Source organism: Plenodomus lingam (assembly GCF_022343315.1).
Source record: "Plenodomus lingam strain CAN1 chromosome Unknown contig_26, whole genome shotgun sequence".
NCBI lineage: Eukaryota > Fungi > Ascomycota > Dothideomycetes > Pleosporales > Leptosphaeriaceae > Plenodomus > Plenodomus lingam.
The window spans coordinates 1,394,236-1,421,092 of NW_027093941.1; the positions used below are offsets into that span (position 1 = coordinate 1,394,236).

At 50.7% G+C, this 26,857-nt stretch overlaps 14 protein-coding genes across 14 annotated transcripts; 8 read left to right on the top strand and 6 right to left on the bottom strand.

The window, feature by feature from the left end:
• Positions 1–15: 15 nt before the first annotated feature.
• On the top strand, positions 16–306 carry IAQ61_006719 (uncharacterized protein; the record flags this gene model as incomplete). Its single annotated transcript, XM_066097287.1, has 1 exon — positions 16–306. One exon carries the CDS (start codon positions 16–18, stop codon positions 304–306), a length of 291 nt encoding a protein of 96 aa, XP_065952764.1.
• Positions 307–415: 109 nt separating this feature from the next.
• IAQ61_006720 (uncharacterized protein) lies at positions 416–872 on the top strand (the record flags this gene model as incomplete). The annotated part of the gene is made up of 2 exons (XM_003845565.2): positions 416–440; positions 499–872. The coding sequence occupies 2 exons, from the start codon at positions 416–418 to the stop codon at positions 870–872; spliced, it is 399 nt and encodes a 132-aa protein (XP_003845613.2).
• A 1,498-nt stretch (positions 873–2,370) lies between these two features.
• On the bottom strand, positions 2,371–3,408 carry IAQ61_006721 (uncharacterized protein; the record flags this gene model as incomplete). Its single annotated transcript, XM_003845567.2, has 4 exons — positions 2,371–2,404; positions 2,461–3,135; positions 3,189–3,322; positions 3,391–3,408. The coding sequence occupies 4 exons, from the start codon at positions 3,406–3,408 to the stop codon at positions 2,371–2,373; spliced, it is 861 nt and encodes a 286-aa protein (XP_003845615.2).
• A 134-nt stretch (positions 3,409–3,542) lies between these two features.
• IAQ61_006722 (uncharacterized protein) lies at positions 3,543–4,618 on the bottom strand (the record flags this gene model as incomplete). Its single annotated transcript, XM_066097288.1, has 4 exons — positions 3,543–3,545; positions 3,601–3,704; positions 3,750–4,306; positions 4,473–4,618. 4 exons carry the CDS (start codon positions 4,616–4,618, stop codon positions 3,543–3,545), a joined length of 810 nt encoding a protein of 269 aa, XP_065952765.1.
• A 1,043-nt stretch (positions 4,619–5,661) lies between these two features.
• Positions 5,662–5,892, top strand: IAQ61_006723 (uncharacterized protein; the record flags this gene model as incomplete). Its single annotated transcript, XM_066097289.1, has 1 exon — positions 5,662–5,892. One exon carries the CDS (start codon positions 5,662–5,664, stop codon positions 5,890–5,892), a length of 231 nt encoding a protein of 76 aa, XP_065952766.1.
• Positions 5,893–6,913: 1,021 nt separating this feature from the next.
• On the bottom strand, positions 6,914–8,452 carry IAQ61_006724 (uncharacterized protein; the record flags this gene model as incomplete). The annotated part of the gene is made up of 2 exons (XM_003845569.2): positions 6,914–7,353; positions 7,612–8,452. Coding segments are annotated over 2 exons (1,281 nt in total), but the record flags the coding sequence as incomplete, so codon positions are not given.
• Positions 8,453–9,432: 980 nt separating this feature from the next.
• On the top strand, positions 9,433–10,176 carry IAQ61_006725 (uncharacterized protein; the record flags this gene model as incomplete). Its single annotated transcript, XM_066097290.1, has 4 exons — positions 9,433–9,503; positions 9,792–9,818; positions 9,990–10,086; positions 10,156–10,176. 4 exons carry the CDS (start codon positions 9,433–9,435, stop codon positions 10,174–10,176), a joined length of 216 nt encoding a protein of 71 aa, XP_065952767.1.
• A 92-nt stretch (positions 10,177–10,268) lies between these two features.
• On the top strand, positions 10,269–11,570 carry IAQ61_006726 (uncharacterized protein; the record flags this gene model as incomplete). The annotated part of the gene is made up of 4 exons (XM_066097291.1): positions 10,269–10,434; positions 10,658–10,696; positions 10,889–11,127; positions 11,154–11,570. Coding segments are annotated over 4 exons (861 nt in total), but the record flags the coding sequence as incomplete, so codon positions are not given.
• Positions 11,571–12,518: 948 nt separating this feature from the next.
• On the top strand, positions 12,519–13,001 carry IAQ61_006727 (uncharacterized protein; the record flags this gene model as incomplete). Its single annotated transcript, XM_066097292.1, has 2 exons — positions 12,519–12,550; positions 12,776–13,001. The coding sequence occupies 2 exons, from the start codon at positions 12,519–12,521 to the stop codon at positions 12,999–13,001; spliced, it is 258 nt and encodes an 85-aa protein (XP_065952769.1).
• IAQ61_006728 (uncharacterized protein) lies at positions 12,998–13,733 on the bottom strand (the record flags this gene model as incomplete). The annotated part of the gene is made up of 2 exons (XM_003845571.2): positions 12,998–13,607; positions 13,660–13,733. 2 exons carry the CDS (start codon positions 13,731–13,733, stop codon positions 12,998–13,000), a joined length of 684 nt encoding a protein of 227 aa, XP_003845619.2.
• A 3,842-nt stretch (positions 13,734–17,575) lies between these two features.
• On the bottom strand, positions 17,576–20,149 carry IAQ61_006729 (uncharacterized protein; the record flags this gene model as incomplete). The annotated part of the gene is made up of 1 exon (XM_003845574.1): positions 17,576–20,149. One exon carries the CDS (start codon positions 20,147–20,149, stop codon positions 17,576–17,578), a length of 2,574 nt encoding a protein of 857 aa, XP_003845622.1.
• A 77-nt stretch (positions 20,150–20,226) lies between these two features.
• IAQ61_006730 (uncharacterized protein) lies at positions 20,227–21,067 on the top strand. The gene is made up of 4 exons (XM_003845575.2): positions 20,227–20,420; positions 20,531–20,609; positions 20,768–20,857; positions 20,910–21,067. Exons 1-4 carry the CDS (start codon positions 20,263–20,265, stop codon positions 20,937–20,939), a joined length of 357 nt encoding a protein of 118 aa, XP_003845623.2. The 5' UTR covers positions 20,227–20,262; the 3' UTR covers positions 20,940–21,067.
• A 421-nt stretch (positions 21,068–21,488) lies between these two features.
• Positions 21,489–23,250, top strand: IAQ61_006731 (uncharacterized protein). The gene is made up of 3 exons (XM_066097293.1): positions 21,489–21,651; positions 21,818–22,769; positions 22,870–23,250. The coding sequence occupies exons 1-3, from the start codon at positions 21,582–21,584 to the stop codon at positions 23,243–23,245; spliced, it is 1,398 nt and encodes a 465-aa protein (XP_065952770.1). The 5' UTR covers positions 21,489–21,581; the 3' UTR covers positions 23,246–23,250.
• Positions 23,251–23,796: 546 nt separating this feature from the next.
• IAQ61_006732 (uncharacterized protein) lies at positions 23,797–26,047 on the bottom strand (the record flags this gene model as incomplete). The annotated part of the gene is made up of 5 exons (XM_003845577.1): positions 23,797–25,130; positions 25,182–25,305; positions 25,363–25,586; positions 25,640–25,914; positions 25,965–26,047. 5 exons carry the CDS (start codon positions 26,045–26,047, stop codon positions 23,797–23,799), a joined length of 2,040 nt encoding a protein of 679 aa, XP_003845625.1.
• Positions 26,048–26,857: the final 810 nt, after the last annotated feature.

The following is a 26,857-nucleotide window of genomic DNA, read 5'->3' on the forward strand; positions in this document are numbered from 1 at the left end:
CGAGCTCAATTAAGCATGCAGCAACACAATGCTAACACACGCGACATGGCTCGCCCGTCACAGGACAACGGCGGTGAGGAAGGTGAACAGCAAGAGTCCAGCAGCAGAAACAACTGGCAAGTCATGATGGGTTCGCTGGCAAGCCTGTGGAGAAATGACGTTCCAGAACCAGCCGGGTTGGGGTTTAGTTGGGATCCAGGTTGGCCGGCGCGGTGCTGGCGTGTCTTGACATGTGATTACGCTAATGGTATTGTATTGTACGCTTGGACCAATGTTCCCGTTCACTCGACCTGTCTGCTGACATAAGCCTTGCCGATTCCACTTTCACACTGACACCACCACCACCACCACCACCACCACATCGATACCCACGCGCCGGCCGGTAGCATTACCACGTCCACACCCCCGGTTCACAATGCCACAATCATGTAAAGACATACGTGCGCAACCCACCCCTCACCCTCCCATCCCAATCACATTACGCTAACCCACCACCAGGAGCCGCCCTAGCATTCTGTCTGCAAAACAGCGACTGCATCATGGTCGAGCGCCACACCGCTGGCGAATGCCTCCGCCCCCCTCTAAAATACACACTGCCCACACAATGCCAGCAACTCCAACGGGGCTATGCAGAGTGCAAAAAGGGCATGATTGATATGCGCAAGCGCTTTCGCGGAAACAGGCCGATTGCAGTGCAAGGCCAATTGGAGACGGGCGCGTTTGGAGAGGGCAGGGCGGAGGCAGATGAGAAGGTGGGAACGATTGAGGAGAGGGGATACATGTTGTATGCTGGGCGGCCGTATAAGAGTAGTGGGGGAACGGGTGAACATGGGACGGGAGAGGGGGGGAGTGGGGAGGGGGAGGGGCGGTGATGGAGAATGATCGAGGATGACGAAGAAGAGAGGGGCGTGTGTACGATACGTTAGGGCATATGATACAGTGTCTATAAGAATTATGAAGGGGACATGGCACGTTTTGCAAAGGCACGTCAGCATGGGTCTGGCGCTTCACACAGCATCTGCAGTTGTTGTATATATACCTGTATACTGCCCACCACCCACCCGCCATATCCGAACCATGGCTCCCGCAAAGAACAGAAAAAATATCTTCAAATCCAATCCGCACATGACCCAAACCCCAAACTCCCCATCCCAACAATAGCCCAACTCAACCCATCCCCTCCGTCCCATTACCAAGCACCCCCATATTCCGAAAAGGCCAGCACCTATACGTCCCTTCCCTCCTATCCATATAACACCTCCCACTACAACAAGCATTCGGCCGCGCCACACAATCCCCTAGAAGCATCGAAACATCAGTCCAACGCCCACGACTCACACACTCTGTCGTTGTAGCTGCTAACCTCCATTCCTGATACACAACTTGTCCTTCTCCCCTTCCAAAGTCGGATCATCCTGCACGCGCGATGCATCCGCCACAAGCGCGACGTTAGGCTGCGGTTTGAATACCCGGTTTGTGGTGGGCGCTGCGATACACATGGCTATGAATGCTGTGAGTGTGGTGGTGCGTTTCATTGTTATAACATTTGCTCGAATCTTCCTGGAAACAGTAATTGTGGTTTTGTATAGGTGTGGAAAGATTGCAGGAGAATTCCACAATACCAAAGCATGCAAACATACAAATCGCCTTGGCGCCGCCTGCATACCAATGTATAGATTTGCACATGTGGACCTGGATCACAGATCGAATGATACATGAGAGTTTGGTCCCAGTGCAACATTGCACGGGGCAAAAGGTTTGTTTACATTGTTTGTTTGGATGGGCTGGAATGCGGGTTTGGCGGGGCTTTTGTGGTCATCACTCGTTCGGGGGATATGGGGGATTACAATTGACTTGGGTGGAAAAGAGTGTTTCTCTTAGGGGGAGGGACTCTGAAGTTTTCGGGATGATTGCGTATGAATTGCTGAGAATGGTGCGTTGGGGGTGTGTACTTGGGTTGCTGAGTGAGCTTGGAGTATGTGAGTGCTAGAGAGAAGTGTTTTGAAGAGGCTCCTTGTTACGTACGATGGGCCGCGGCTATGATATATAAGGAATTAAATGATATTGATGAGGTCAGCTCTGTGGAAAGCAGATTCGAAGGCACCGAATTAGGATTTATCCTTTGCATTTGATCTTGAGAGAAGTGGCTTCTAGATGGCCACCTGCATATGAGTGAATCTCCCCACACTAGCAACAACACCATTCAAAATGTAGATAACAACTATCTTCGGCGTTAACACCCAATCGCCCATTCAACATACACGCAGACACCAGCGCAAAACATGACCATCACAACAAGCATCCTCCCATCAGTTAAACACGCTCACCCACCCTCCACCCAGAACTCGCGAAACCCCATTCCAAATCAGCTCAACATATCCCACAAGCAAGCACCGTCGCATCCCTACCCGTCTCAGCAAGCCCACCCAAACGTACAAAAAACTTCCATTGAAAACTCACCGGCAATCAAAGCACGCCTCCCACCCCGGCACATCCTTCCTCCAATACCGCCGCAATATCGTCCTCGCCTTCAGCGGACTGTTCGTGCCCAAAGAGCGACTCATATCTCCCAGCATCACATCGATCCAGTTCCTGGCGCCCGCGCCTCGATACCCTGCTTCCACACCGGCTACCACAAGCGGCCAGGCCAGAAATTTCGCGAGGCGGGGGGATTGGAGGCCCCGCTGGAGGTTGGCGAGGAGGCGCTCGCCGTGGGAAGATCGTGTGGAGTTTAGAGAGGGGGAGGGGGAAAGCAGGGTAAGGGATTGGAGAGCCATGATGCAATATATGACTGTGGCGGCTTGGTATATGGTGCCGATGGTGAGAAACTCATCATAGTAAGTACCCGGCTGTGCCCAGGCTTCTGGTACAAAACTTGTAATGCTATTAAGCAAGTTGTGAGCCTCTAGGGCGAGGCTGAAATCCCTAGCGTCCAGTGATGTGATGGATATCGATGTTTTGGCACGGAGATCGTTTATCTGCAATACTGCGGTGAATAACTCGGGTGGGCAGAGGGTGTATGGGAAGATGTGATTGTAGAGGTCTGTGTACTCTGCGATTATCATATCATCTGAAGCTATGCCGGGCTGGACTTGGTCTGATGCTGGACTGCATGTGTTTGCCATTGTGATGATGCTAAATTTTGTCAGTCTTGTGTAATGCTGGGGAATTTATAGTTGGAATGTTACAGGATGTGTGTGACTAGTGTGGGTGCTAGGAAGGGCGCCTGCTTCAACAGGTTCTTAAAGCCACCTCGTAAATTCACGACGTATTGCATGGCTAGAGCGTGAGAGCGCCAGTCAGTGTGTAATGGACTCTGCAACTGTAGAGTACTTCAGCACATTTACTTCAATCTGACTGGAATACGATCTTGAGTTGTTCATAACTTACATCAACGCTCATGAACATGAGGATACTTGCAATCGTGACATCGCTGCATCTAGTCCTATCCTGACTAATATAGTAATTCAGAGACCGAATCGCAGCACCCCGATGATGGTAGAGCTTCAACCTATTTGCTACTGCAATTTGCTTATCTGCCCCTACTGGTAGCGAGTGAATAAAGTGATTTACAGACATACAGACGAATGTGTGATGTACCGTGGGAGGTAAGACATGCAAAGCTTGCAGGGGAAACATAGTCATTGCTGGGTTCGGTGCGAGTTCCGCAGAGGCCAGGACATCAGGATGTATCCGGCTATTATCTACTCGGATCAGTCCAAGTCTTAGCTCTGCGCGAAGCCACTTACAATAATGAACGGCTTGTACTACCTGGGCGGTTTCGTCGGAGAGGAAATCATAATATGGCAGTTTCTCTGAGCGCATGAAGATGAGGAGATGCTCGAGTATCTTCACGGGTTGTCGTTGCGTGTGTAACAGTTTGGCGGCTTCATCATGGAGGCCCCTGGCCACTATGTCCTCTATCCTAGCCCGACTTCCCGCTCGGAACATACGATCAATATCTTTCAAGATCCTCGCGTGTATAGGAGCTAGGCTGCAGATGACGGTATCATGCTGTTCTTTGGTCAGGTGTTGAGAGTCATCATCTTGGGTAGGTAACACAACGCCGAAAGCCGACTGCCAGAACGCGAGATCCTCGTTTTCATCTTCGCAAGGGGGTGTTGGAGATGAAGGGCCATTGAGATTCACGGATCCTCCATCAATAGGTTGATTGGGAGGAACGTGCGCGACCCTCCCAAGCGTTGAGCCTTTTGAAGGCGGTAGTAGTGCTGTAGATGGCAAAGTACTACTGTTCTTGCTCCGCCTGGCTGTAATTTTTCCGACCGGGACCCATTGTAGCGGCTTTCTAGAAAGTGAAATGATTCAGTCTGTGTTTCAATAATATGTTTGCATCCAAACATGCTGAACCCCTTGGCATCTACAATGTGTACTTCCTCAAGTAGAACAAGCAATCAGCCTGCGCTTTCGACATAGCATAACATTAAAGGGATTGCAATTCAGGAAAATCTTACTCCTCGCCGTAGCCTAGACACTGCTTGCCGCCATTCTGGCATTTCCTGCAACGTGGTATCGTGCGATCGCACACTAGCCGTCGCTTCAGGCAATCCCAGCACTGCTTATCTGCTTTCTTTTCCCTGCTTTCGGGCAACATGCTCATGCTTTTCCGAGACCTAGGATGTGGTAGCCTGACAGGGTATGGGGCGTTATTCGGTTGAACGGCAATTCCAGAGTCACCAACTGGCACGCTGGTGTTGTGAAAAGGTCCAGAGCAAATAGTCTGGCATCTTCATCGACTCAACGAGGTCGTTAGGCTACCCATGCGATGCAATGGCCATCGACGACGTTTGATGACTGTGGCTGTTGTGGCTGACGTTCAGCCTCTTGTCTCGGCCATCTTTTACTCTATTTTGGGCCTAGTGGTTGTGGCGTCGGTACTGAACCTGGCTTGCAGGAGTGCACAGGCTGATTACCTAGTTTAGTTTGTCCGACTTCGTTGCTGCCCAGACCAGTCTGACCCAGAGAAATATATAGTCATTCAGCAAATGCTGTATCGCGATTCTTGTTGAGTGCGTTGCTGGCTGTTGTTGCACCTGCAGGCTTTGGGGGGCCGTGAAGCAGGACTATGACGTCATTATCCATGTGCTCTGATGAGTAGGGGAGAGTTACAGAGTCTACTTGACCTACTAATAAGAATAATCTCGAGGATAGCAGTGAGCAAGGCTGGCCTAGTCGATAGCCAGAATAAGGACGTATTAGAAGATGTATTAGAACAAGGTATGGGGCCAGGGTTGGCACTAAGATCAGGGAAGGAGATTATCTCCAAACACGCCTTTCGCCATGATCTGATTCATCAGCAGGTCGATTGAATATTTGCTGGTAGGTCAGACATAATCTCCCGATGCTTAAGTGCACAACAGATCTTAGATTACTGCCTCCATCACATAAAAACTCGGTTGAATAGAAGATCAGGCCGCTGCTGGATACATTCTATTGTACCTGTATGTTCTAGGCTGTATGTCGTGGTCTGAGCAAGAGCCAGAACATTCTCCACATAAGCAAATCGCAATCAACCCAACCCAATGGTGAGGAAGGCAATGTATCCCAATATTATACAAGATTAACTGATACGACTCCCGTCCTGCTATAGGGCTGATCTTCAATGCTACACGTAAATTCTACTGGCCATTGCAGGACATCACGATGAACTTGCATGTTACGGGTACGGAAGCGTTGATTTGCAGTGCGAGCCCTGGTGGCCAGACTACCGTATCACTACCTCCAAATACTCATGATTCATCATCCTCTGTAGTCTTCCAAACTGTCGTAGTCTTCACATGCAAAGTTCCATCCAGTTCAGCTTACCAATTAACATGGTATCCCAGGATCCGTATATTCATCTTAGGTCGTCCTCTAGGTAGCGGTATTCTCTAGGAGTTTCTAGGTAAGTCAGCAGACTGGTTGAATGCAAACATTCCACTACCATGTTGTCCTCCCCGTCGCCAGATTTCGTCATAGCAATGCCGCCCCCTCTGCGCAAACCATGACTTGTTACAGGGCCCCAGTCGCGATTTTCTCTTAGGATTTCCGGATCTGTTCACTGTGGCACTGTCAAACGGCAGATCAAGAGTGACCCTTACCAAAGATAGTCTTGACATTCCTTTAGACATACCGTCCCGAACCGCCAAGCAGGTAACGTCCATTACATGTAGCGGAAATATTAAGCCTCATTGACCACGATATGACCTAGAGTATATCGTCATCAAACATGGTTGATCTGCCGAGCAATGCCGCATAGCCCAACCCACACCCACACATGCCCACACCCACATATACAGTACACGCACACCAGCGGAAATGGCGCTGTGCACGGCATTGCTTTAGCACCCACACCACACAACGTGCACGCTCGCCAATCCCCCACTCGGCGGACAAGTTTGCCGACAAAACAGTTTCACCACACCCGCCCGTTACAGGAGTTTTCCTTGCTTCAAGTTCCTAGAGCGACTATCAACCGCCATCGCGAACTTCGGCGCGCTACACTGAGTCGCAACTTTACCTTTCCCATGGAGAGCTGTGAGCCTACCAGACAGAAACATGTGAGCCCATTTCCCATCTTAGCCAAAGGCTACGCAGTCCCACATGCCCAAAAAAGAAAAACCCAAGACAAACTCCTGGGTCGTCTATCGCGCACTACCCGTCTTGTAATGGGGCAAGATCGTGATTTGAATCAGTGGTCTGCTGCACGATGAAGAAATGCTCCCCCGTGAGGAAAGCGGGGCGATGCTGCGACGATGTGGTGCATGTGCTATGTCAGAAATTGCAGACTGTGTGCCTGCTCACTGGACAAATCATGCTCGCAATAGCAAAGGCTGCTGGAATTCGAAACGTTCCTCGTGGGACGTTACTATGCAGCTGGTTCTGAGTTGGGCAAGGTGCACATGGCATATCATACTTATCGCAGCATAGCGTACTCGTAAGAAAGGCTGGGCACGCAAAATGACTGAAGAGGGAGGGTAGGACGGGCACGAAAGAGTTGGGGATTTGCACGCCGCATCTGCAACTTGCCAGACGGCGATGTAGAATCTGGGGTTCGTTTAGACTGGAGAGGAATATTCTCGGTGTATCTGGCGGTAAGCGCGGCCAATTGTTTGACCTTGCGATAACTGTAGAGGCTCTCGCCGAAGAAGCGCCGTGGTGGATGCGGGGTGAGGTCACGATGCATGGCTTGAAGTTGAATGCGGCGGTAGCGGGCTTTGGAGTGGGGGTTGGCGTCTCTGTTTGACAAGAGGCGGGAGTGATATAGCTTGCGATTGTGTAATAATGTATTTGCGATAGATGGAAACTCATGTTGGATCAGGAAATTAGATATCTTGGATTGAAATGTCGCTGTAGCTGCGCAGTTTGTAAGAAAGGATGCAAATGCTCAAATAGAAAATGGATGCCGTCCAACGAAGGCAAAATGTAAACAACGCCGTGAAATGCTGGAAGTATAAACGCCGTGCAATGCGAATGTGTCGAGAGGAGAGACACGTAAACTCCGCCCAATGCAAATATGCTCGTAACCCGCCCTCCTTCATAATCTCGATTTCTCAGACATGTCGAACCTCGCTCTGGATCTCGATCGTGTGGACGACCTTCGACGATCCGTACCATCTTTGGGTTTCCTAGCTCTGGGACGTCGGAGCACAGGAGCCTCCTCTTCTTCTGACTCATCCACGGTAAAGAGGTCTGGCGATGGCTCTCGCCATGAGTGGCGATGCCCTGATAGTGTCCTCGAGTACCGGCGGCGATTTTGTGTCTTGCGTGCCACAAGATCCTGCCCACGGCCGCGCATTGATTCGCTGCTGGTGATCCTCGGTGGGCTGAGTTGCGATACAATGTGAGGTGTGTCGTTGAGGCGATCATCGTCAAGTCCCATGAAAGTCTCTTCCTCGTCGTCCTCCTCCTGGATGGTTGGCGTGTGGTATTGGCTGTGCAGGTTATTATGATTATGCTGGACATAACGAGCCCATTTATTGGCGACGTTTGACTTGAACTTGGCCGCTTTGCTTGTTTGCGGTCCGTCGTGAACGATGCCAGCGCTCAGTGATAGTTCGTATGGATCATCGGCTTCAGTGATTGGGGAGATGAAATGTGCGAATGGGTCCTCGTCGATATCTGGTAGGCCGCTTGCTTGAGAAGCTTCGTGCTCAGCCATGTCGATCCATGGGGGGAAAGAGTAGGCCCGGCTAGAGTTGCGCAGATGAGAAGGCATGACGGAGAGAAGCTTTGCGATGGGTCTTAGAAGACGAACACAACGGCTAGACAGAGACGAGTTGATAGTCGGCTCAACTTCTGCGAAGGTGACGCGAGTTTGCAACGTCCCCTCCCGTCTAGAGTCCCGTCCAGTTAATCGACACAGAAACAGCGTGGGAACACTGCTCAGCGCAGTAAGAAGGCGGACTCGTTTGGTACAACTTTTTTGGGGGTAGATGAGAGAGTCAAGAGGCTGGGCTATATATGCGTGACTATGGCGTGCGGCTCCGGGTAGAGTCACAAGGAGGACGCCGTGTCAAGCGATCGGTTAAGAATGTTGCTGCCTGTAGGGGAAGGGCGTTTTGCCTAGAGTGAGCAGGCAAGAGGCAATGCGAGAGAGAAGTCGAAACCGACAAGACCGAGATGTTTTTTTCCTCCACAAGATATCCGACTTTCTGAAACCATGGCCAGAGGGCGCGGGTGAGTACTTATGTCCCCCAAGGACAAGACGTTCTCTCGGCCAGTTACCCTGCATGTGCAGGATGCAGGCCTCTCCGCCTGCATTAGTGTGGGTGTACACGAAAGCTTAGTGCAGTGTGGACGAAAAGAGAAGGATATCCAAGCCGCAGGAGGAATGAATGACAGGCCCAGTGATCGCTGACCAGCCATGTGCCAGCCTGCTACTCCATCCCTCCATCGCCAGTGCCGGTCACCTGCGCCCTGCACGCCTGCCAGTCCAATGAGTCTGGCGCTGCAACACGGCCAGGGCGGCCGTTAACGCAGGCGGCAGGCCTGTAGATCGTTGTGGTCGCACAGCAATCGTAGGCTACTACTAGAGTAGAGGCATGGGGCCCTGCATTGCTTCAGGACCGAAAAGCGCGATTGTCGGAGCTGCATCGAAACATCGAAACATGCAGAGAGTGGGGGGGGGGGGGGGTGTTCATGGTGGAGAGAGCGAGAGGGAGAAAAAAAAAGAGACTGGGAGGGGGGAAGGTCATTGGGCATGACCGAAGTTGGAACCAAAAGGGCGCTAAGGGCGGGGCGCCACACCATCCTCAACTTGCACATACCTACATACCTACTATCTACCTACCTACTAACACAGAGGCAAGAAGGGGGTGGGAAGAGAGAGAGAGAGAGAGAGTGTGTGTGTGTGTGTGTGTGTACTGTATGTATGAGTGGGTGAGTGAGTGAGTGAGAGAGAAAGAGGGGGAAAGGAAGGGGACTCATCGACTGATGCAATCATCATTCATCCTCCCACCACCACCACCTTCCATCGGCCTGCCAGCCTCATTCTCACACGAACAGTAAGCGTGCCCCCCCCCCTCCCCCTCCAGTTGCGCCGCACACCCTCACGTCGTACGCACACACTTCTCGCTTGTATTAAAGGTGGGTGTGGTTGTGGGCGTATATGGACGGGCTGGACAGAAGATGAGGGAGGGAGTCGTCTCGGCCGCGCTCTCATGCCGTCCATCCACTCTCCAGCCATGTCAGACAGTTGCACGAACATTCGTTCGGTGCCTGCATCCGCTGCCTTCAAGCGATCATACACCAACCTCAGCCTCTCCATGTGTCTCACCTGACGCGGCTCTCAGTACCCGTGGACACCACTACAACCATGTGTTTGAGGACCTCACTACACCACCACCGCCACCACCATTATTATCAATATTATCACATCCACTAACTACTCTGCGTCGACATTTGTAGCGCCGCTCTACCATGACAAGCCGCCATATGATTGATGTTTGAATCCATTCATTCCATCAGCTGCTGATATACTTGCTATATAGCTTGGCTCCCCGATCAGCCAGAATTTTCGATTCGAATAACCTGTTATCTGCTATTGAGGGTCCACTTTGTTCGCCATCTCACACTTCTTTTGACAGGGTATATTGCCCAGCTTCACGAAGCACTCAGCTGTCAAACCCTTCTACAATTGTTACTGACTTGCGCAAGCCCTCTGTCGGCCCAGTTTAAATTGGCACAGTGAATCCAGCTCTTTGCACATCAGTATTGGCCTTTTGGATACTGTGGCTTTTTGATGTAGTGGTTTGTCCATCTTTTCCAGCAAGCCACCACCCTGGAGGCGTTGTCACCTGGACCCTGCCGACCTCAGCCCCCTGTCGCTCGGTGCAAACCCCAAATATCCATCAACATGTACCGTTTCCGTTCTGGCAATCAAACGCGCAGAATTGATGTCAGCCTCAGCCGCCATCCACAGTCGATATATTCATTGTGCTGAGACATGGCTCAGTGAACGCGGTAGGCGATGTGGTGGAGTGAATAGGCTCTAGCCACCTAGCACGCATGGTGCGGGCTGACTGCTCGAAACACCCTAGTATACTACCAAGTCGGCTGTGACGAGCTGTGTACACGACTCAGCTTACGTATGGGGACTACGACTCTATCTACAAGATGAACAAAGTTGGATCATACATTTTACTGTACACACCCACAGCATACGCGTTCCGGCCAAGCCGGCTCGAGTCGGAACATCGTGAGACCCTCTGAACATCCTCAGATGCGTTCACGCGCTCAGAGTATCAGCAGCTTGTGGCTGGTGTTCTTCCCAGGGTCAAGGCGCTGGATGACAGGTCATTGGATATGAGGAGTAACAATACGCATGACTCCCTTGGCATCACACAGCCCTTCATGGGATGGCTGTGGTCAAAGCGCAATTAGATCTAAGCGAATGCTTGCAGCATGATCTGCATCACCCTCCGACGGACACTTGATCGACCTCGCTCTCTTTCCCAGACAAAACCCCACTTGGATTCTGATACGGGCATTGCAGAAAAAAGGCCGAGCTTGACAATCTATCCGTCATTTGGAAATGGCTGGCATCTATCCGTTCCTCCATTCACCGCCTTTCACCGCTTTTTCCAGACACCGTTATCCGATCATCATAAGACGCTTGCGGGCACTATCGTGAGTCGCAACTACACTTTTCCTAGCTTAGAAATTTGGGCAAGGATGTCTTGCATAGCCGACAAGAACCCTTACAAAACACCATGCCTGCGGATCTGTTACCTCCCCCTCTCTCACCACGCTCATACCATAGCATATCTTGCCGGGCCCATCTCGGCTCTACATTGGGCGTCCTTCCACCACTTCGGTCAGACGGTGACGTCGTGTTCAAGAATCCGACGGGCGCTATACCCACAGATCATCGCAATACCCAGAAACAAGGCTGCCACCGCTTCGTTGGGTGTCCCTTGTTTCCGTTCAGGCCAATACAGATTGCAATTCAGGGTCATGAAAACCCTGATAGACATGGTGGGACCCCACTTGACAGCATGCAAACAAAACTTTCTGCGCGGCTCTGCGGAGTGTGTATACTGTTCCTACCGCAGCCTCCAACCGCAGAATAATCCGATCCCAGTCTTGGGTTGCGCAAGACTGCCGAAGATGAGCCCCTCTTTACCCCGCGGTTGTTTCTGCTCTTGAAACAAAATATGCCCGCCCATCAGGCCATTGCGCAATCGTGAGGCGCTCACCGACCACGTCATTGTACTTGCAACATGGTGAATTAACGGATCCAGATTATTTTGAACATGATCTGGTATGGAATTGGTAAGAGTTCCTGCACTAAGCACTCAAGAAGATTGGGCATCAAAACTATTCCTTTGCAAGATACACATGCAGTTCCAATCTTTGGACATGTCCGGAAGCTCAATTCTCGCTCCAATTCTGGCAGAAAGTCCGAATCGTCATGCGTGATGACGGAAGAGCTTGGGCAACGCAGTCGTCGCTGCAAGATACGAATGAGGGGCACGATGATCAGGGTTGTGTCGGTATGCACCATGGCTTACAAGGCGACTGCAACCACCATATCCCAGACAACTCTTCGGACTGCTCCCGTCAGAATCCGACAAATGTCCGATATCGGCATTTTGTGTGTTCGCAAGAACGTTGTCTTCATTAAGAGTCTATGCGCAGATGATGAGGTTTTTTTTAGCATCCTCGAGTTGCCAAGCACAAGAAGAAAGTGTTCACACCCTACTGGCACTGTGCACTGTCATTGGCTCCGTACGATTAGGATTTTCCAGAGGCAGAAAAAGTCTTGGTAAACCTTGTGGTTTCCTCACTACATTGGTTTATTAACCGAAAGGCACTATGGCAGGACCTATCATAAGTATTACTGGGCCAATATACTTCGTCCCGCATCCTCACTTAAGCACACAATATTCAAGCGAGTCATTGTGGGATATGGTGCCCGGGAAGAGCTACGTCACGATTCTGGGCACCGAAGATATTTCTAAAGTAACGAGTCAGTCTGAAAATTAGGTATTCAATTGCGCACGAAGAACATATTCCGGATGCCTTGCACCAATACTACAAGCGTCAACTCGTAGCAACATAGCCGTTGGAACATTGTTACGCGACACAGAGGTATGGCGTAGAGATCTCCCGACCGAGTATAGAGTGGAGATTTCTCAAAGCAAGGATGATCTCATTCCCCAACTTCAATCTCAACAACAAGTGCAAACACCCACAACCCCTTAGACCAAACCCCAATCAACCCATGAACCCACAATCCCAAACCCAACACCACCGACCAACCCCCAACCCCCAGTGCCCGTACCTCATCTAGGCATCTGACAAACGAAATTCGGCCCATCCCCATCCCCAAGACAATCACCTTCACAGCACCCACCAGTCGGCTGCTTAGGCGAGAAGACGCAGAATTGGTTCTCGCGCACACAGCATTTGTTTCGGACAAGCAAGCTACCGCAGGTGAGGTTGACAGTGCAACATCTAGTGCCACTACTACCACCGCAAGGTCCTGGGGAGAGGGTTAGTGGGGAGAGTTGGCCGGGGAGGGAGAACAGGGGAACGTACCTCCAACGAGGGAGCAGACTTTCTTTGTGCTTTGTAAGGAGAGGGTTGGGGAGGTTTTGGTGGACGAGGAGGAGCTGGGCGAGTTGGTAATGCTGAAGGAAGTAGCGGTAGAGTTGCTGGCGGAGCTGGAGGAGAATGTAATGGGTGTGGAACTGTTCGAGTAGATGCGAGGGAAGACGGCAGAGGCGCTGCTGGAGGGTGTGAGGGTAAATGTTGCCTTGGAGCTAGACGGGCCACTGGAAGTGCTCAACTTTTTGCTCGAAGAGCTGCTCTCGCTGCTGATCGACTTCGATCCATAGCCGATAAGGTTGCTCTCGGTGCTGGTAGGGCTCGATCCATAGCTTTCAGAGCTCGTCTCATAGCTGGCATAGCCCGTTTGGTAGCTGAAATAGCTGCTAGAAGAGCGGCTAGAACTTTTCGGGCGACGACTGAGCCAACCAATGTATGGATTGGGGTGACGATCGTGTGGGTTACCATATATGCTCGGATAATGGGTAAAGGACGGGACTATCTTGGTCGTAGATGAACTGAGCCAAGTCTCCTGGCAACTTCCTTTTGCAGGATCGCTATAAGATACTCTGAGTTGAGGTTATCAATTCTTGTGAAAGGGATACTGACCAACTGTAGTGGCCGTACTGGGCCGTCGCCGCGGCGGCGAAGATGGTTGCGAGTATTGCAGATTTCATGAGCATGGTGAGTGATGGGATGTGTATCGATGTGAGCGTCAGAGTGGAGGAGAGGAGGATGCTAATTATACATACTTGTGGTGGATAATGTTCATATCTGGCCGCTTGTATCTCCTGGGACTGTATTCATACGAGCTAGGCGCATCAATATATTAGAATGCACGTGGCTAGCATTTGCTAGCTGCAGATGAGTACCGTACATAATTTTCTTTGGTATCTGACTATCCAAATGTATACTGGTGCTCGATCCCTTTCTTCGTTGAGGCTGAGCCTGGCTTGCTGAATGTTATGGTTTGGTCGATGCGCACTCCAGTGCTTTTCAATGTAGCCAACCCCATTGAAGATAACCAGATGTACAAAGATAATTTTTGAGTCAGCATACAGGGCGCAGTGGGTGGGAACAATAAACTTGTGCGCTCGCGACCAAAAATGACTAGCATACCCATCAATATACACCATTATCTTGGTAATGTTAGACCCTTGCATATGGACACCTCATCAGACCTCCTCCAGGCTCTACCTATATCTCGAAATGCGCTGCAACTTTCTTTGCTCACATCATTCAGTAGTCCTGGGAGAGACCAGGATATGAAATACACTGAATTCCACACACCACGTGGCGTATATACCTGTATTCACCGTAACATGGTCAAGAAGTCAGGATTTGGAAGTGGGCTGCACTACTCGCTGCTCAGATATTTCTTACCAAGCCCAAATTCCGTGTACTTTGCTCTCCAACCACTCGTATCGTATGGGAAGACGCATCTTGTGCTCCAGTAAGCCTATTGAAAACCTATACCATACAAATGTATCATCGAACTTCCAGGCGGCCAAGCAGCGTCAAATGCATTCTTCCTCGGTAACATACTTTGGAAAGATATTCAGGGAAAAACATAAGACTAAGAGTGTCTTTCTTTGGGACAATTGTAGGACGAAGCGAGTGTGGAGTATTACGCTTCTTAAAAGCGAAGAATTATTTGCATCACCGCATTAAGTGGGTATCTCAGCTTTTGAAACAGGTTCCGTGGGATATATTAGATGTGATCAAGACGATGCTCGCAACATGTCGGAGGCGGCTATATGATTGGTTGAGATTTTAAATTGATCGGTGGCAGAGGCCATGATCAGATATACACTAAACAAGAACTTCGATCACATTACCGGAAAGGATATCGAATGCATGACCCCATGTTTTGAGAAAGGCGCTCATCACTTGGTTGTGGAAGAGTAAGTTCCTTTATGCTCGACCGAAGGATTTATCTACCAGATGTCCATATCTTTTTCAATACCACGTGGCACTGGTGCACGAATTGATCTCTTGTGAATTTTTACCTGTCTGTAGAGTGCAATTTGCTTTTGAGATACACGGTTCATGTAAAATGTGCGGGACTTTACAAAACATACGACTATCCACTTCATTTCTTAGATGTTAGTCGTCGCCAACATATCAGCTGACGCTAAACTATGTACGCATTTTCATATCGCAGAACAATCATGAAGAAAGATATACAATATCTATTTGTCAATGTCGGGACATATAGCTCTGATCGACAAGGAAGATTATCCTTTCATCAGAGTCCGGCAGTTTTTTTTCTACTGCGTTTTATCCTCGATGCACATGCTTTTCCCTTGGAATGCAGTTCCACACTGAGTGGAATAAAACATTTTGCTTCTTCTTCAATGTGACTGAGTCGACAATCATGACGATGCTTGTCGAGCTATTTTCTTTTGAGCATGCTCTCGCTGACAGCTTCAGCTGCGTGTTCATGTCATATGACGCTTCTCCGTTCAACTATCGAGCATGAGTAATGCTGTTGAAGTCGAAACCCAATCTCGGGATCTTCATGCTCATGATCAGCACTTCTTTCTGGAATCCACTCGTGAGGTTTAATTGAAAGAACTTCCACCCATCGCAGCAACGGCGCTATATGTATGTCAAAGTCGTCTGGTCTAACGCCTGTTAGTCATCGAGTGGCTATTCGAGCTCATGCTCACGTGAGATAGTATACCTTGCTTCTAGGAAAGTCTCTTTGCGCCATGATGTTTGGTACGGTTGACTTTTCACATTGAAGCAGTCGACAAGTACGGGCGGCTCACGCATACATTCTCAACTGCGAGTATGTTGGGAGAAATGTGTTAATTGCACGGGTAGAAAGGTCCAAAGACTATGCGAACCGTCTTTGAAGTTTGGAGTCTTTTATACCCCTTTATCTAATACCCCCGAAAATCATGGGGTAATATTTCGAAAACCAGACGAAACCTGCCATTGAAGTGTTCGTATAGGTTTTTTTAAAGGAAAAATCCCCGTTAAAAGATTGCTGTGGAATAAGAATGTCCTTCAAGTCCAAAGTTATACTTGAAGAAAGGCCGCCAGAACACAGCTATCGCTACACATGACAATCTAATGGTCGCTTTCTAAGCTTGACTTCACACTCCAATATAGAGAAGCAGGGAAGGAGGCAGAAGACATATATCATAGAACTTGAAGTTTCATAACCGTATATCGGTAATCACGATAGGTTTGAATTCTGAACCCTTTCTGGACACAATCCAATGGTATTTTGATCCCAAGGTGCCGGGCCGACTCTTATAGTCCTGTTCATCGTTTGTGCAGCAGGATAAGAGAAATTCCGCCAAGAAAATGGAGACAGCACATGTCCATACTTTCGCAAGTACTTCCTCATTTTCGCGGTCTCACGGTCCTTCTCCTTCATCACATTTTGCCATTGAAAGTTTCGATGACATATAAGTATGCTTGCTCACTCTTCTTTCGTGAGTGTCAAGCCCAAGGGTTTCCTGTGTAACAATGAAGAACAAGATCCCATGAGTACCATCGACAAGAGTTTATGCTGCATATACCAAGTTTCCCCCCTCATGCGTATTAGTAGTGAGTGTTTCAACATCGATGTCGTTGATCTGAGAGAGAGTGAGGCAGTAGGTGTACGTTGTTGTATGTACACGTAAGATTACAGAGATCCTGTAAAGTGAGTACTGTATGATGGTGAAGAGGGTTGATCCAAATCACACCCAAGAGAGTGGGAAAAGCACATATATCCGACCTCCTCTCCAAAATTGCTCGCGTAGTGATCTGGCACTCACTCTTTGAGTAAGCCTTCACATAACAAGGGTACCTGAATTGCATGTCTTCGTCAACCCTGTTATACTTCAGGCCAAACGATCACGCAAAATCCTTCTCTGCGTGCATCACCTTCCTCCCTATCTCAGCATCCACCACATTAGATCCCATCTCCCACACACCTGCACACCATCTCCCACAACCATGAAATGCTACTCGCATTGTTTCTACCTCCGTGCTGTGCGCTCATGCTCTGCATCTCATTCGAGCGGGGACTCAGGCACCAGAGACATGATGTAGTTCAGTGCTGAATTGAAGTGCGATATGTACAATCTCAATGTCCGCCTTTTCCGACTTTTCACACATGATAACTTCTCATCATGTGGGACGGGAGTCTTTTCGAAGTCGCAAAACACTTTCCTGCCCCAATTTTTCAACTACTCCTTCCAACCGCAGACTTCCATATCACTAAAAGCCGATGGCACCAGCACCAGCTCAGACATATCAACCCCCAGCGGCATATTTTCACAAAAATCGGTGTGTCAGATGGAAAGCAGGCTGGACGCACAAACATTATGATTGGCTTTTATATGTGTGGGGGATGGCGTAGAGATGTGTAAACTTTTTAAAGGAGGCGGGTTTATATATGCAAACCATGGATCAAAACAAAGAACGAGTAATGCAATGACTTAGATGCTGTTGCTTCTCGTGTAGGAGGTATCATATTATCCATATATATGGATCCCTTCGCTGAAGCTATTTATCCTCTGCGTTAGCTCCTCGCATCATCTGTACTAGTACTGCGTGTCACCTCAGACGTAATGTTCTCCGAGGAATTTGATACCTGGACCTCCGTGCGCTCCGCTACTCCCTGCTGAAGCTCCTTCAAAGAAATATTGTCATGCTCTCCAACCCCAGCACCTGTCTGCTTGTTTCTTCCTGCTCGCAATGTAGAACTCCCCTGCGATCGGTGATTCATCCTCCTCCTCAACCGAGGATGCCACACCGCTTTACCCACCATCTCGCCTATCTTCTGCGGTTCCACTATCAACGTGCTCCCCCATATCTCGTTGACTTCCTCAACATACGCACTATACGGCTTCGTATTCGTCGTCTCCATGATGCGATTCTGTGTTTTGGAACTCCTGCCCGTGCCAAAAAGATTTAGAAATTGGGCTTGGAGCGCCTTGAGCACAGTACGGCGGTGCACGTGGACGCCCAGATCACGGAGCTGAACGACGGTGCGCAGCCCGACACTCCAGTCTAAACGCTTGAGACCGTGACTACGAATAAGGCGCTTTCTGTAGTGCTTTTTGGCCAATGTTGAATTAAACAACGACTGCTCCCAGTGAGCGTTGGGCAGAATTCCAGCACGGAAACCCCACACGATGAGGCCTTGCAGTAGTGGCTGCGGGAGCAACTGGCGTATAGGATGTTTTACGGCAAGTTCTTGTGAATATTGCGCAGGAAAGTTGAAGTAGAGTTTGCGCTCTGGATGAGCGGCGCGCAGCTTCGCGGATGCTGCGTCGAGAAATGGCGATTTAGGGAGATGCATGAATTGGGCCTTGCTTCTTGGAGCGTACCAGCATAGTAACCGGTACAGGAGTCGTCGAAGCTCACGGAAGCGTCCAAGCATGCCGAAACGCCTGAAGATCTCATGCCACATGGTGGGAGAGATGACGCCCGTACCAGACTCAAGAATGCTAATGTAAATGCGAGCTATGAAGCGAAGTTCATCGAAGCGGTAGTAATTTGATGCAACAGGTCTACGGCCACGTTGTCTTCGTCTCAACAGACCTTTGATGGCGAGAATGGATTCATGTGTCACCATAATGCCATGGACACGCATTTCTTGGAGTGTTCTGAAGAATTGTTGTAGTTCAGAGCGCTCTATGTGGAGCTGCAGAAGTAGGTTCCAAGACTCGGTACTTGGGTCACTGTGAAAGAGTGTCAAGATTGCAAGTGTACGCTGCACTTGGACATAGTCTTCCCGATCAAGGTAGAAGTGCAGGAGCTTCCGCTGCACGTCGGCGTCGCCAAAAACATCCGGATGTTGGTCGCTCTCGAGCATGCTCCGCACCAATTGCCATTTCTGCTCCTTGGCGAATTTCTCCAGAGCTAGAGAAAACACACAGCCTTGCAGTGCGATACCAACTGCTCTCAATTCCTCAAACCGCTGTGGGAGTTCTTCCATGGGCTGTGTTCGTGCTGCCATGGCCAGCACTGCCTGTGGTCCAATCTCGTTGACGCCCACCATTGCAAGCCCCTGTATAATAGAAGCGGGTGGAAAAGTCCTAGTCGCAAACATTCGAGCGCAGAAGCTGTCCTCAAATCTTACAGGCGCAGTGTCGCGGCCCAGCAATCTCCGCATCAGGTCCTGATTATATCTGCGATGCTCTACTTTGGCTTGGTTTGTGCTCATCGACGTGCCTCCGCCATTGAAATGTGGTTCGGCGTTGGATAGGGCAGATGCTTCAGCCGTGAAGATCTGAATGACGGGATTGGTCATGACAGCCTCAGATGGTAGGTCATTTCGAAACGTGCAAAGTGAGTGCCATCTGCGTGCCATTGTAAAATGTCCTTTCTCAATGAGCGTTGGCACAACTACGTCGTATAAATCCCGCTCGTTACTGTTCCGATACATGTCCAGCAACACTTCGTATACATTAGGAGCGAACGTGGCCTGTCCTGCACGTGCCATTTCGCGCAGAGGGATTCGTCTCAGACGCAAAGTGACCAACATGCGGTGGTGCAATTCCAAGGCGGCTTTGGGCTTCCTAGGAAGCCAGTAGCCCATGACCACATGGTAGAGGCGCGGGTAGGTTGTATCCGTCTCCTTGAGCGCGGCGGCCGCGTGATCTATGACGTGATGCACAAGTCTTGGATGTTTGCTGAAAGTGCTCCAAAGATATTCGGCGTCGGGCGAAGATTTAGTAGGCAGTCGATATCCTCTTAGCTGGCATTCGTACCAGAGAGACTCAACACCGGTCATCCCCTTCAGCCTTTCCACTTGCGCCAGAGCGTTCGCCCAAGCGGCATCGTCGCCCTTGCCATGCGGTAGGACTGAAGAGTCATCCTCCAAAGAATGGGACTCTGCCTCAAGAAAGCGGCGAACTTGATCCCTCTCCACAATCTCGCCAGCCTTCTCATGCCATCGCCGCCACTTCTGCTTGGACGAAGCCTTCTTATGAGTCGAGTATTCGCAACGCGTCGAAATAGCGCTCGTGCAGCAGGCGGTGGCTGTCGTAGTAGCACACGCCGCAGGAAATTCGGCAGCATTGACAATGGAGCGCAGGATTCGCAGGGCAGACGGGCTGGCGAGAAGCCTGTCTATCGCCGGTGGCATCAACAAACACAACAAAGGAGGCGCACAGTCAGTCCATTTGGCAGCATAAATAGTAATCGCGACCTCAATTCCATCTGGATGAGTTGAAGCTTCCGTAGGTAAGTGGAGTTGATATGCGGCTGGAAACGGCTAAGTGGGGCTTGGCGCTCAACTTCGCTGCTCGACCTGATCATTCGACATGTCAACTTGGACGACTGACATTCACACGACAACCACCAATTGCCCCCGCAGACCACCATATCCACCCCTCTCCACTCTTCAAAATGGCCGGGTACGTATACCCGGCAGCTATGGCCGTCGCATCCTCCAAATCGCCCTGCGACAGCTACTTCTGCGTCCCCTCCGCCCTCCCGCCAGCAGAACAGAACTGACAGCCAACAGCTGGGTTTACCGAGAGAACCGCGTCCCGCATTACCAGCGCGAATTTCAGAAGCACGATGGCTTGAGGGTCTGGCAAAAGGTGCGTTGGCGGTCTTGGAGGACGAGGTGTATGGAAGCGTGCGAGTGCGACGGACATATGACGTGGTGACAAGAGGGCCATTTTGCCCAGGGAGCCGTCGCACTCGCTGGATCCTATGTGCCACATCCCCTACAGAATGCTGACATTTGTGTCCCTAGGCCCGCGGCCGTTACCTGGTCCCTATGTTCCAGACTATGCTCTTCACCAGCTTCGGAGCTAGCATGTACATGATGTGCCGCATGGTCTTGGTGAGTCGCTCAGTTTCGGGGGATCTAATTTACGCAACTAACTTGTTCGCAGGGGCACAAGACTTGGTTTGGCAAGAACTAGAGCGTATCACTGGCAAGAATATATGGACGAAGCAGTTCATAGGAATACCCGTTAGATCCACTGTACAATCAAACCAATGGAACAGATCCGAGATTATCATCGATTCATTTATAAGATCAACGTCAAGTTATAATTGCTCGAGCGCTGTAGAAGCTCGCCACAGACGACTTGTAACACTGGTCGATGTTGCATCAGCCCGCCCACGTATGAGATTAAAATGGTTAACGCTTCATTCCACTCCTCAGCTTATAGCCATATGTTTAGTCTTCGGCATACCGTGTGAATTTCCTGTGAACATTAGGAGAGCATCTTATGTTGCGTGCGTCGCACGTCACCTCAACCATCGCATATCAGTAGAACATGAATCATCTCAACCGTGCAACAAGCCCCCTCAACAAGCCAATTGAATTCCCCCAATCATGATAATAATGCATCTTGTAGCTCATCGCATGCATGTCTCGACTCTCAGGTCGCCCAAGTTTCAGGCTCTCCAAGCCATGCCCCTCCGCAAGCGTGCTAGCGCTTCTCCAAACTGAAGTCAATGCCGAGCCGAGATGCAACTCCACTCGTTGGTAGCGAGGCCCCGAGTTCGTTCGCAACCAACACCTGTCCATTGCAGCGCGACAAGTCCGGCAAGACACAATGGCAGACTTTGTAAAAGGCCTCTTTGGGGGAAACAAGCCTGCTCAGGCACCTGTTGTTGGTGATGATGGTACGTTGTTTGAATATACTCGGAAAAAGATGGATGGGCGGGTGGAGGCTTGAGAGTGAATGCTCGGGCATGGCACACGAGATGCTGCTGGAGTGGCGTGGCTGCTGCGGCTTGTTATTTGGAAGAGCATCAAATGGAGTTATTGCGCCATGATGAACAGCAGCAGCATCGCATTTCACACCATTCTACTCCTCATCTACAACCACACGAACACAGCTAACCCTTTCCACCCCAGACTTTGCCGACTACGCAGGCGCCCCCGAGCCGACACCCGCGGCAATCACCTCTTTTGCAACCGGTGCACAAGCACAGGCTGCTCCCACTTCCGCTCTTGGTGCCGGCAGCGCGCGCCCCTACACAGCCTGGTACCGCGTCTGGGAGCGCACGACCAAGGATGACTTCAAGCTCGAAATGTACATTCTGCCCTTCCTGGCCCTCCTCATCGTCGTCCACGTATGGGGCACCAAGCGTAACAGGAGTAAAGCGCGCGCCTGGGCTGCCGCGCACGCGCCTGTTCTGGCGCAGGAGTTTGTGCAGGTGGGACAGTTGAGGCCGGAGATTGATGAGAATGGCAATGTCAAGCCGGTGGAGGCGGACAAGATTCTCAAGGAGAAGAAGGCGGATGAGTATCAGACGTACGCGACTGGGAGGCAAAACATTGCATTTGTCGACTTCAAGTTGAGCCTGTCGAAGAGGTACAACCCCTTGATGCGTCTGGGTGATCACATTATCCCACTTTTCTTCGAGAGCTTCGCACCGCCAAGGGAGCGCATGGAGGCTACTGCGTACGTCTTTGATGGCCAAGAGTCCAAGATTGCGCCAGCCTATGGCAAAATGGATTCTAGCTTGAAGAAAGTGGGCAACAGCACCTTTGACGGCTTCGTCTTTGCCATTGTCCACAAGGACACGATGAAGAGGCTTCGCGACGAGCGCTACGACTTATCCCTCACCACCACGCGCGACCACGCCAAACTCCCCGTCTGGGTCACCGTCATGAGCGAAAGCGCAGAAGTCACGGACGCACTCATTACCCCCGACCTCGTCAAAGCCGTCGAACAAGCCGGCGACGCCCTCGAAGCCCTTGTCGTAAGCGACCAACCCGTCGACCAACCCAAAACGTACGTTGCTTTTTTTTTTCCACAGCCCTCATCTATTCACCCCCAAATCAAAAGAAAGAAGAAGAAGAAAAAGCTAACCCTAACCCCCTTCCACATACAGCATCGAAGACACCCGCCCCCGCAAGCGCATATCCCTCTCCCTCCGCCTCCCCTCCTCCCCCTCCCACTACACCACCACCCTCCCCCTCTTCACCCACTTCCTACACCTAGCCGACCACCTCGCCGCCCACGGCTCTTTCCGACCCGAAGCCCTGCGCCGCATTCGCGCCACGCGCGACGAGCAAATCGCAAAGATCAAGAAGCAAGAGGACGAGGAAAAGGCAGAGGAGCGCAAACTCGCGCTCGATAAGCAGAAGAAGGAGTTGCGGGATGCCAAGCTCGGTCGCTTGAGTGCAGACGAGCAGCGCAAGTTTTTGGAGAAGGAGAGGGAGAAGGGGTTGAGGAAGGGGGCGAAGAGGAGTACGGTCAAGGCTTAGCGGGGGGGAGGGGGCCGTTTGGGGGATATAGGGGGGTGGTTTGTTGGTCCTTGTTTGATGACTTGGGATGAACTGAGAGGGTGGGACCTGGTCTGCTCTAGTTGGAAAATTATCGAGGATGTACAATTGGCCTGAATTTTGGTTGGAGGGGTAGGGTCTATTGTGAAGAGTCTGTTGTTATGATCTATCACATCTAAAGATGACAGTGTATATTTGACTTGTGTCAAGAAGCCCGGTAGAATGTAGAATGTAGACCATGTATGAAAAGCAGTAGTTAATCCATTAATGTTGTGCTTGATCTGGTTTCAAACATTATCCTGGGATCGGACCAAAGAGTGCCTTATGCCTCATTCACACACAAATTACATTCAAGCGAATCAAAAAAATTCATTGCGTACATATCACACTACATATTTTTCTGGTTATCTCATACTAGATACGTGAAGCGAGTGCTGACCGAACAGAAAGTAGACCTTGCGCTGGCTATTTCCTCGGGGTCAATGTGGGCTTACCGCAAGTGACAATATCACCCTGGAAAACATACCCTAGTCTTACTGCGATCCACGCTTGGCTTTCCTACGCCTCCTCGCACCGCAGGCCACCGACTCCGGACGTGAATTTGTCATCGGCTTTGCCCAAATCGCTGCATCCTCCATATCGGTAGATACTTCCCCCTCAATTGGCAATGCCGCAAGGGATGCTGCAGCCTTCGCAGCAACTCTGGCATCGGCGACTACGGGTGCTGACTGAGCTTGAGCCTCAGGATGCCAATTCGGATTGATGTAGCCTGGGTCTGGGACAAAGTCTGGTTCGAATGGTTGGGTCAAGGGAGTAGGAACTGGTGCAGGGATTGGGACAGGGGCGACAATATCGAGAGGCAATTTAGCAGGTGGAGCGTTGGAATCGAGAGGTTCGATGTATGGCTGGTCCGGTACTGTGTTGACGTCCTCCGGGTCAGCGTTTGGGAGATCGTATATGCTCGGCTCTGCAGGAGCCACAAATGAATCGACTTCGTCATTGGAAGGGGGCTGTATACGCTGTCCATCATTATAGTCGACGGAGAAGTCTGGTGGCGAGCCGGGCTCGTTAGAAGGCTGGTCGCTGGGACCGTTCTCTGTGCCATCGACGAAGACGATATCATATGGGCTTGCAGACAGCGACGGCTGGGGCCGGTGACTAGGACGAGGTCGACGTTGTTGAGTATCAGGGACCGGATTATACTGTCCGGAAGCTTCATCGAATTCTGCAGCTGGAAGCATGGGCTCTGTGGGCTGCATGGGTTGGTCCTCTTCAGGCGTTGGCGAGTCACCCCCAGGGCTGGTTCCCTGGAGCTGAGAAGCCATCTGACGAATGTGACTCCAGTCGTAGCTATCTTCACCCAAGCTCCAGGCCATGACGCCACCAAGTTTGTATTTCTTGACAATATCCTCAAACTTTCTCGTGATAAGTTTAGGTGTGTCCCAGGTCCAGAATAGGTTGTTTGTGTTGTCAAAGTAGTATTGGCCGCCCTCGGTCTCGTCGGTCACACCGTTCTTTGCAGCCAGTTGCCACGATCCAGCAACATCAGAGTCAGTACATCCAACACCGAACGCGTGCCAACAGGCTCCAGAGCAGTGTTCAGGTGAAGTACCGCAGTTTCCGTATTGGGAGCAGCACCCTGACGCGCATTTAGTGCCCTTGTCAGGGCCGCAAGTCCCATCGTATGAAATGGGGAGAGCAGAGCTGTCGACAGGCTTCATGTGAGACGGTTCGAAAGTCCAGGCTCCAGAGGTGAGCAGATCCTTTCCAGTAACTTGATCTTCTGCAGCCATAATAGGGCAACCTAGAGGGTTCGCTGTGCAGTCCCCTTGAGTGGTAAAGTACTTGGCGTAGTAGGCAAAACCAACTGGTCAAGGTATGAGCATGGGCGGTCATACAAGGGACTGATTGCACTTACGGTTAATCTTCGCTGGTGGAGCGCCGATTGCAAGATAGTTCTTGATGGTATCTTCGGATCCGGCCACCGATGAATGGTGTTTTGTGACAGTATCACGGCGATTGGCGAGATCGTAAGACATGACCTGTTTAAGAGTGAGTTGATTTCCCTGGGAAGATTGAATGCACGTGGTGGAACTCACATTGATGTAGTCAACGGAAGGCCAGATCTTGGGACCAGTCTCTTGTGTGAAGCCAATCATGTCACCCTTTTTGCCTGGGACTGCAATCGAGAGGAGCTTGTCTCCAATTGCAGTGCGAACAGCTGCTAGTGTCTTCGGGTAGGCCTCAATCTGGTAGACCTTTTCTGAGTTGGGGACCTGCTTGTAGTCGGCACCATTTCCACCTGGATACTCCCAGTCAATATCTACAGTGTGTCAGCACACCTATACGTATTACCCAAGGAAACTCAAGACGTACCGACTCCATCAGCACCAGTGTTGGTGAGCATGGTGGCGATATCGGCTGCGAACTTGGCGATGGTGGCATCTGATCGTGACGCTTCAGCAAATCCGATATCGTCTCCCCAGCCGCCCACAGCAATCATAACCTTTGCATTAGGATACTCTGAGCGAATGGTCGTGATGGGGACCTTGGGCTGGAACTGAGCCGTGGCATTGGCCATGGCGAAGGCGAGGACGACATGATCGATGCCAGCACGATCTGCAGGAGTGGTAGGACGAGTAGGATGCCATCTAGAGGGCGTCAGCAGCATGAATGTCGTACGGAGAAGGGTATTACTTACTCATCTGCGTACATGACAAAGCGAGCACTTGCTGACGCAGCGAGGAAGCTGGACGCAAGAAACTCCACTGAAGAGAAACGCATATCTGCGATGAGTGTGCTGCTTCGTGCTCAGCACTGTTGTGGAAAGGTAGCGAGAAGGCTGTATGTGGAGGAAGTGAAGTGGGTTAGGTGTTTTGACAAAGAAGATGCAGGTTGCCGTGGAGAAGGCAGTTGCATTCCACTTTATAGTAGGGCAAGGCTTCCGACCTGCAGAAGGTGATGGAATAGAAAGGGGAAGCAAGCGTGCACGCAAGCAAGCGGGAGGAAGGAAGTGAGCAGGCAGGAGCAAACAGGTTAGAGAAGGCGTAAGCTTTGAATTGACTGTGGTGAGGTAGTCATGACCTTTATAAACATGGAATACAGAGGAGAAGATAGGCTCGCTCTAGTGTTGTACCGGTCGGCACCTGCCTTACATGTCTTCATTCAGCAAAAGCGCCTTCCGCGATGGAATGCCCGAGGGAGTACATGTGGACCTTTGCTCCCTCCATGCTCCCTCTGCCTTCACCCAAGGAGCACAATCGAACGAGATGAGAGTGCTCTTCCCTCTTCCCAATATGCACGTGAGCCCGAACCAGGAGATGCGCATGAGCTGTATACGATCACCACTGAAACATGTCACTGCTGTCAACTGTCAGTCGCGTGAAGTTGCCCGAAGTACATCTTCACACTGCCTGGAATGTGACCAAGCGAAGCGTATGACATTTTGTTGTTGGAATGTATACGGCACTAGTGGCACCTGCGCAGATACAAAGAGCGAGCCGCCGCTGGCTGTCCGACCGAGGATGGAGGAGTGAGCTTTGGGTCGTTGAGCGAAGTCTCGGTGTCTATAACGGCTCTGTGGAACGGTTGAGG

What these genes read in the sequence shown, in the direction of transcription:
- IAQ61_006730 (XM_003845575.2), top strand. Translation starts at nt 20,263, where the DNA reads ATGCGGCTGGAAACGGCTAAGTGGGGCTTGGCGCTCAACTTCGCTGCT. An exon ending in CCACTCTTCAAAATGGCCGG is followed by an intron (nt 20,421 to 20,530) that starts GTACGTATACCC and finishes GACAGCCAACAG; the next exon opens with CTGGGTTTACCGAGAGAACC. An exon ending in GCTTGAGGGTCTGGCAAAAG is followed by an intron (nt 20,610 to 20,767) that starts GTGCGTTGGCGG and finishes TTGTGTCCCTAG; the next exon opens with GCCCGCGGCCGTTACCTGGT.
- IAQ61_006731 (XM_066097293.1), top strand. Translation starts at nt 21,582, where the DNA reads ATGGCAGACTTTGTAAAAGGCCTCTTTGGGGGAAACAAGCCTGCTCAG. An exon ending in ACCTGTTGTTGGTGATGATG is followed by an intron (nt 21,652 to 21,817) that starts GTACGTTGTTTG and finishes GAACAGCAGCAG; the next exon opens with CATCGCATTTCACACCATTC. An exon ending in CCCGTCGACCAACCCAAAAC is followed by an intron (nt 22,770 to 22,869) that starts GTACGTTGCTTT and finishes TTCCACATACAG; the next exon opens with CATCGAAGACACCCGCCCCC.